At 45.6% G+C, this 8,174-nt stretch overlaps 2 protein-coding genes across 2 annotated transcripts; both read right to left on the bottom strand.

Annotated features, from left to right (window-relative positions):
- Nucleotides 1–529: 529 nt before the first annotated feature.
- Nucleotides 530–3,012, bottom strand: FTJAE_13239 (nitrate assimilation regulatory nirA; the record flags this gene model as incomplete). Its single annotated transcript, XM_037346362.1, has 5 exons — nucleotides 530–1,172; nucleotides 1,248–1,595; nucleotides 1,667–1,983; nucleotides 2,066–2,743; nucleotides 2,845–3,012. 5 exons carry the CDS (start codon nucleotides 3,010–3,012, stop codon nucleotides 530–532), a joined length of 2,154 nt encoding a protein of 717 aa, XP_037199733.1.
- A 1,403-nt stretch (nucleotides 3,013–4,415) lies between these two features.
- On the bottom strand, nucleotides 4,416–6,109 carry FTJAE_13238 (uncharacterized protein; the record flags this gene model as incomplete). Its single annotated transcript, XM_037346361.1, has 4 exons — nucleotides 4,416–5,017; nucleotides 5,078–5,603; nucleotides 5,679–5,722; nucleotides 5,779–6,109. 4 exons carry the CDS (start codon nucleotides 6,107–6,109, stop codon nucleotides 4,416–4,418), a joined length of 1,503 nt encoding a protein of 500 aa, XP_037199732.1.
- Nucleotides 6,110–8,174: the final 2,065 nt, after the last annotated feature.

Genomic DNA, 8,174 nt, shown 5'->3' with positions numbered 1-8,174 from the left:
ACCTGAGCCGCCTCGTTCGGGGAAACGCCGAGTAAAACACTGCCGGATCTCCGGCCACCCAAGCTGCTCCACTTCCTTCATTTGTATGAGGAAGTTATCTTGATCATCTGAATACGTTGCCTGTCTTGCTGGAGTTCGCTTGGTTGCTTTTTTGGTAATAACCTTAAACCTGTGGGAACTGGAAGCGAGGGATCCGAAGCTCACAACTGTCCAGGCAACACTACTTTTGCATGTCGTCTACAACGTGGATGGCACAGACGGGCTTGGTTATAACTATATGAAGCAAGCGGTGGAGATGGCTAATGGCCTTGAGCCGTTTAGGTTGTTGCCGAGTGTTAAAATTCGTAATGCCCGTGACTTCACGGATTGGGTTTTATTTGCTTGGCAAAGGTATGTCAATCCCAAGCCCTATGACAATGCTGACTATCTGCAGACTCTTTGCCTATATGCACAACCTTCGCTGTGGAGACCATCTTGTCTCTGGGTTACTCTATTTATTACCGACATTGTGCTCCTGCTCCGCTGCTGGTTATGCTGAGTTCGCTTGTTTCAGCGTCATCTCGGCGTACCTTTTCGTCAATTTATCTAGAGACTGGCTGGTGGCGCCGTTTGTGACGGTGACGATCTCTATGGGAAAGTCGCTATGAACATGTTCGGCGCGCATCCGGCGTTCATCAGGTCCCTCACTGGGGATTTTCGTATAATGCTGTACGAGCTGCGCGTCCTCTGGGCTAATGCTGTTCAGAACCACGTGGAAAACAGTCTGGGAAAAGAAATAGCACTGTCCTTGCTCTGTAAGACCCTTTTCGGCAAGAATGAGAGCAGAACGTGCGTCGCTCAAGTCTTGAGCTGTGAATGGCGATGCGGTTATCCCAGGTATACTGGGGTCTGAGGAAGAAGAAGATGATGATGGAGAAGGAATTCCGGCCTTCAGTTTGGTAATGGACTGGAATGCAATAAGCACAAGAAAGTTAGTGAGTAGTGCATCCGAGCCACTGAACCCGTGACGAAGGTAGTATAGTCGAACAAGCGTCTCCAAGCAGATTTTGGAATGATCCGAAGCGAGTTGCGGGCTTTCTGCCTGCGTGTGCACTGGATCGGGCGAAGTATTGACATCCACTTCTGTTAAAAGTAGTTCATATAAATCGATAAGCATATTATGGTAGAACATGCTACACCGAGAGATCAGCCACTTCTTATGTTAAGCTGTTGGGGGAAACAAGAGCATTGGGTGCGATGCAACGTACTGTAGCTTAAGCTGTGATGGGAAGATAATGTTCTTAGGCAGTAGAGGATCAGGCAATCTTTTGTACCACCGCTTCAGGTCTGCGATAAAGCCACTGATGTTCTTTGGCGTTCCGGGGCCACTTCCGTCATCTTTATCAAAGCGAGCGGCTGCGATATGATTCATGTTCACAGCGAGTTCCGTTCTGGCTCTGACTGTGTGACCGAGTCGCATTGGAACCCTTGCCTGAATTAGAGGGTACTTGATCCAAATCTCGCCGTACCTTTCAGGGAACTCCTCTACGTCTGGCAAGAATATCTTGGTCGATCCGTTGATCATTGGTGGGATCATAAAGTAATAGCATCCGATGCTTAAATCGAAGTCCGGATTAGCGAACGCGCCCAAGGGAATTTTCCAGGCTGACATGTTCCAATACCATACCTTTGCAAATAGAAAAGACCCCACGCTGTAAAGTCACGGGAATTGCGGACTTCAATGTCTCGAACCGTACTTGGCGAATCGAAGAGTTGTAGGTTATGCGCCATAGATGCAGCTTGGATTAGGTATGTCATGCCTAATTTGTCCAAACCGCCCATGTTGAGAATGAGGGTCATGACAAGTGCGGCTTGCAAAGTGGTGAGAGAGGGTTCTCGCAATCGTTCGAGTTCCCAAAGCCTCTTAGTTTCAGCGAAGAACTGGTATGAGATATTGCGCGGATTCCAGTATTGCGCACGATCGGGATTGGCAGCATAGGAGGTCTGTAAAGAGCACATAGCGTGAGTTGTGGAACCACACGAAGTCGGTGAGAGCATTGCATTGCCGTATAGTCAAATTACTTACAGATGCGTGAGCAAGGACTGCATTGACAAGCAGAGCGGAACAAAATCTGTCATCAAGCGCCACCATGCCATCAAGGAAGTAATCTTTGTGGAATAATGGGACCGAGTCATATTCGTGTAAGAAATAAAGCTGAAGAAGCTCTCTCATGAACACGTCATCAACAGAGACGTTAGTCCACTGGGATGGTTTCACCTCTTCCAACCTGGAATCGATGATTTTTGCGGCATGGTAAGGCCGAAGGTACTGGGCCTGGTATTTCTCATTCGTAGATGATAGCGTGAGGCTTGGGGCAGGAGCGCCAACACGCGCGCCCTCGTAGATCAAAGAGCCGAGATAGGGATTGTCTATGGAGATCAGAAGCTCTGGAAATTGCGACTTGTAAGGGAACTCGTAACGGTATCTCGTCTCTGGTTCCAAGTGTAGCTGAAGCAGGATATCGCCATGTTTGATTTGGCGCAAGATTGACTGGGCATCGGCCCCAGCTCGAATGCGGTCGAATATAGCCTTGGCCTCCGCCTCTGGGCGACGCTGGATAGCGCGGATAACGTCCTCTAAGTCAGCATGCGAACGCTCTAACTCGGCATATTTACGCTTGAGAGCGTCGTCCCGCGGTTCTTGGTACGTGCATTCTTTGCCCTTCGCTTGACAGACTCCGCAACTGGGCCGAGTTCCATCGCACTAATCACGGTCTGTGAGCTTAGCCATGTCTTTGATCCTGAATATAAGGCTCGACTGACTCTTATTTTATGCCGCCGGCAGGAGTCGCAGGCCACCGTTACCTGTCGTCGCTTGCGGGGTAGCTCAACGGCTGACAAGCGGCTCGGTGCAATGGGAACTGGCGCAGATGGTCTGGATGCGGGAAGGAGCCGTCGCAGACCCTGGGAAGATGTTGACTGCTCCGGGTCCGCCTGTGGGCCGGGATCGGCAGGAAGAGTCGTCTTTGGCATTTTTGGATGCGCGCGACGAGGTAGTTCAGTTTACTGGGCAAGACAGGTTCCCGAAACTCGTTTTATAAAGGGGCTAGTGGCAAGGAGAACAAGGCTCTGACCAATGAGAGATGGCGGAGCCGGACTCCGGTCGCTGAACGAGGGGTTCACATCTGCACACCCAACACAACGCGTAGGTACCGTCATGCATGATGTATCAATCAGAGCCTCGCTATCTGCATTGTATTGCTTTGAGAATGGCCCTAAGCGGAAAGTGTGGATGGTGCCTCCCAACAGCAATAACTACGGTGGGCAATAGGGAGGACTGTTGCAAAACCTCCGGTCGTTTCCATTTGCGTTTAGGGGCTCTGCTTCTTAGTCATCGGAGAACTTTGGGTTCGTCAGGAAAATGTACTGCGGACCAGCTGCGGGCTCGCGCGGTAACCTCCAGCCAGTCGAACTTGCGTCACCACCACATAAATAACGGGAGCGACATACCCAAAACTTGCAGGGATCCGACGGCGCGCTGGCTGTGAAAGTCTGACGGGCCCACATCAGCGCACTTACACAAACCCAATTATTGCTGCTCTTTCTTCCAATACATTTGTATGATGACTTCGCCATGCTCACAACAATTCCCTTAGCGCATGGTTTTATATTGGCGCTGCCCAGTGGGGCTTGACGTTGTTGGATACGCGAGTAGGGTTGATGTCCAATCAAAATGGGGTAAATTTTCACACTTAAGGATCAATCTAGTCCCCAGGAGCTCGTCCTTCTTCTGTCTCTGTTCTGTCCTAGGTGTTTTCCCCGCTACTCGGTATTGATATATCCGGGGACCCACAAAATACACGTTTCTTTTATCGATGCGCTATCACTACCCGTTGGCCCGAGCCCCAGCGGGGGCCACTAAGCAAGCTTAGTTGGGCACGAAAAGATGGGACAGCACAAAAGTGTTGGACATCAAGAGGGCATATCGCAGTCTTCATTGTCTGGACTCGATAACGACGGGCTCTTTAGCTCTGGCCCATCCATAATATGGTCTTGAGTAGGATGGTCATCACAAGTTCCAAGGTTTGAAGTGTCTGGACTTTTCTCTGCTAAGGGCATGTTAATAAAAACGCCATTTGAGAATATGGGACAAAACTTTGCCCCATTTCAACGGTTGCGGGAGGCCCTGACACGGACATGGAGGGAGCAAATGCCCTGCCTCTCAGGTCGACCAGTGGATAGACGACTATGGGAGAGCTATCACTAGTAATTATTCCTACGCCAGCGTCAGCGAAGTTGAGGCCGAACGATAAAACAAGGTTATATTTCTTTTATTATGTCTCTACGTTGTACTATATCAATGATTTCTAACAGCCGGCTGGCTCGAGCACGAGCACTAGACCTAATCAACCTTTGAGTTTAGTCGAGTACCGAACCTAGATCGTGCCCTGGGAACGATGTGGAAGGGCGCGCCGGATCTCGGCCCAAGAACAGCCACCTTGCCTCATCGTGCGTACCTTGTTCTCTTCTTCTAGTGTCCATTTCCCACCGGATGATCTTGTCCCCGAAAGCGAACCCTTATGGGGACCTCTGCCCTCCTTAGAACGCGATATGGACCTGTCATCATGCGGCTGACTTGGGTCAGGAGTCCAATCAAATTGCAGTTGAAACGTCGTCATGTCTCCTTCGGTAATACGCTTCAAAAAAACATTACTAAGAGGCCATTCCTCAAATCGAGCAAAAGTGCCAGCGTCGGAGGGGACCGAACTTGTTTGTGATAGTGCTGGACTCTCACTGCCGCGTACTGATACTCGGCGCCCTTTGGGTAACTGCGCAGTACGTCTTGTCGATAGTTGCTGGGATCGGGTTACCCTACGACGCTTACGACAATGCAGTTCTTCGGAATCGTCTTCAGAATCAGAATGATGTCCCGGGGAATCTGGCAGCGAAGGACAATACTCCTCGACATGAATGCATTCTTGAACGTCAAGGTCATCTTCACTACCAGAGCCTTCTGTGTCTGCGTCGCTGTCCTTATCTTGTACCATCATATGTGTATGTGGGGATGTTTGACAACAGTGCCGAGAGAGCCCCTCACGAAACGGAGGAGATATTCGAGCTGCGGGTAGCGATCCAAATTCAGCCTCCAAGAGGTATAGCTCAGTGTCTCTGGGCGAGCAGCTCTTGTGGTCTTGACCCTGTTCTGGTCGTGATTCGGGCAATAGCCTCAGTCTAGGAGATGAACTGCGGGGCGCAGGAGTGGCATCATTGCGCTCGGCGCCTGGGCGCACTTTGCTATCGTATAGCGGCGTCTGAGCCATCACCTCTGTGGTGGCAACAACGGGACAGTATATGAGCTCCGAAGGTGTCACGGGAACATTTTGTAATCGATAACAGGACTCTTCGTTAGAGAGAGCAACGGTCACCACGTCAAGCTCGCTGGTAGCCCCAGTAGCTTTGGTCACAAGCTCTCCGTCTGATGCACCCAGGCATGCCTGGGTTTCAGGTCCAATTAACAAGATGTCAGAGTCAGTATCTGCACCAGCCGTTGTGTCTCCAGTGGGTGTGTAAGTCGTCGGAGGGAGGGCTTGCTGGTTCGATTCGGGATCACTAGACAAGACCATCTGTGATTCATGTGACAAGATTTAGATACCCTCCAGTTGATCTGGAGGTAAAACTGCCGTAACACCTATACGGACGGCAGCATCAGACTCAGTCTCACTGTGTTTGGTGTACATACTATCTATTTTCGGACTGTCAGGTCACACAGCAGAAACAACCGCAGTGTCGAGAACTTACTCAAATGATCTACGACGCTAGCCGTTGTAGGTGTTGTGTAGCCTGATTGCGACCCGTTGAGATCATGATTCTCAACGTCGTCCTCATCTTCTGTGTCAGAGGAGTCATCATCGGAGATCCATATGGCATTGTCCGTGGATTCTCCTGAAGCCGACGGGGCTCGCTCGTTACGTAGGGGAACTTGATGGCCAGGGGAAGTGAAGATGTGCAGCGAATCCTGCTGCTTAGTATCAGAGATTGTCAACACTATGATGAAAAGTCTGCAAAGTTGTAAGTCAAGGGAGAAGAGAATTGCTCTAGCAGCAGGAACAAGTGAAGGACAAGCGGACATTGTCTAGCTTATATGCTTGAAAGCAAGTCACAGTAACCCTGTGCCCAAGTGTTGTTATCGCTTGACTGCTTCCTGCTGTCTCCTATGTGCTTTCCGAGATCAGGGCGACGCAGATAGAGGGGGTGGACACGTAAACCCCTCCTTACTTCACCTTTTCGCACATCATCAGGGATCCACGTCACTTGCTAGCAAGGCAGAGTCCTCGAGATACTATATAAGGCAGGTCTTAATAGCTGCTAGGCTATTTACGCAAAATGCATGATTTCCAGTTAGTCAGACAGCACTAGGGATAGGAGTTTTTAGCAGTATTAGCTCTTCTGTCTGACTGTAATAAAGCTTAATACTATGCCTATATATATTAATTATTATAGCCAGGAACCTTTAAGGCTATTTAAAGAGCTTAAGATACTAATATAAATATCTTATAATCCTATAATAATAAGACTAATAGAGGTTATATACTTATAATACTAATAGCTCGTTATAGTGCATACGCCTCTCTCCTTTTCTTTACCTTTTTACCTAATTATCGCTTTTAGTATACTAGCTTATACTGTTTTTAAAGTATCTAAGCTATCTTAATCTGCATAGAAACAGGTAAGTTAAGGATTAATAGAAAATAATTAAGGAACTTCTACCTAAGTAGTAAGTAGTATTAGTAACCCCTAAATAGGGAATTAATAACTTAAGCCTTATTAAGTAACTTATAATTAGACACTTTACTTATTTTATATATAAAGGAAACTAATTAGGGAGTAAGTTTATTCTAGAGGCCTCTAGAGCTACTTATTGTTACGACCCTCGCGGTTACGTCACGTATACCCCATAAAATTCCCCACAAACCTCACCAATTAGGAGTAGACCAAAGAGATCCTTCTCAGTCTATCAGATTTAATAAATCAGGACAGGACCGAAGATTCACAACTATAGTCCAGGACTGACAGGATAACATCTTAGTCCTTAATAGAAGTACCGACAAGTACTTCATAGCTAGTAATATATAGTTCACACTTATTTCACTTTTATAGAGTTATCTCACTAGCTATTAATAAAACTTCTTTATATTAATTAAGCCTAGCACGCATTAAATCTACCATTAAGAGACATGACACTTCAACAACCGCTCAGCATCACGCCCTACGCCATCTGCCAATAATAAACCTAGCGCGGCTTAGTTTAACACAGTTAGACCCAAACCGTCACACTTATACTAGGTTTAAGAAGTAAGTCTGAGATAGTACTACTTACTATTAAGTAGCAGGGGGTATTAATAAGCTACTATAGTATTTTTACTACTAGATAGGCATTAACTAGAGGCCTTATAGGGGAAAAAATTACTATAAGATTCTTTACTGCTGCTTAAGAAGTATTATACTGCTATTTAGCGGCCTAAGTTAAGGAATACTCTTTAGACTATTAGTATTATTAGATTCTAAGTAAAGAGGATAGGAAAGGAAGATAGATAAGATATATAGTAAAGTTATTAATAATATTAAAGGATAGAATAGAAAGAAAATACTAAAATATACCTTATTCCCTCTATAGTTAGGTATTAAGGGTAATATAAGTATTATAATAGTTAGTTAATCTTACTAGTAAAAGAACTTTATTTTAAATTAGAATAATAATATAATAAGATAGGTAAAGGGAGTTATACTAAAGATAATAATGCTTATAGAAGAATAAGAATAGCAGATATAAGCAGGCAGAGTATAGGAAGAAAGAGAGGTTAAATATATATATTACTAGGGTTAGAGGAGGTTTTTATTTTATATAGAGGGAGTTATATAATATGCAGTTAGGTAAGTATATAGTATATATATCTTGCCTGTTTAGGCGGTGCTGCTAAACTGGAGGCAGTAGTAGCGTATCTGCAATTACTTAATATAAAATATTAATATTAATATATAAAATATATTAAGTTTTTAATTTAGCTTTAAAGTACTTAAGTACTTATTTATATAAAATAGTATTTTATATAATTTAAAATATATTTAATTAAGTCTTAGTAAGTATATTAACTTTCCTTAATTTAATTATTATTTAATTATTATATTTACTTTAT

The sequence above is a fragment of the Fusarium tjaetaba genome (genome assembly GCF_013396195.1).
Source record: "Fusarium tjaetaba strain NRRL 66243 chromosome Unknown NRRL66243_c0000394, whole genome shotgun sequence".
Classification (NCBI taxonomy): domain Eukaryota; kingdom Fungi; phylum Ascomycota; class Sordariomycetes; order Hypocreales; family Nectriaceae; genus Fusarium; species Fusarium tjaetaba.
The sequence above is the reverse complement of the archived record's forward strand: the minus strand, read 5'-3'. Positions and strand labels throughout refer to the sequence as shown.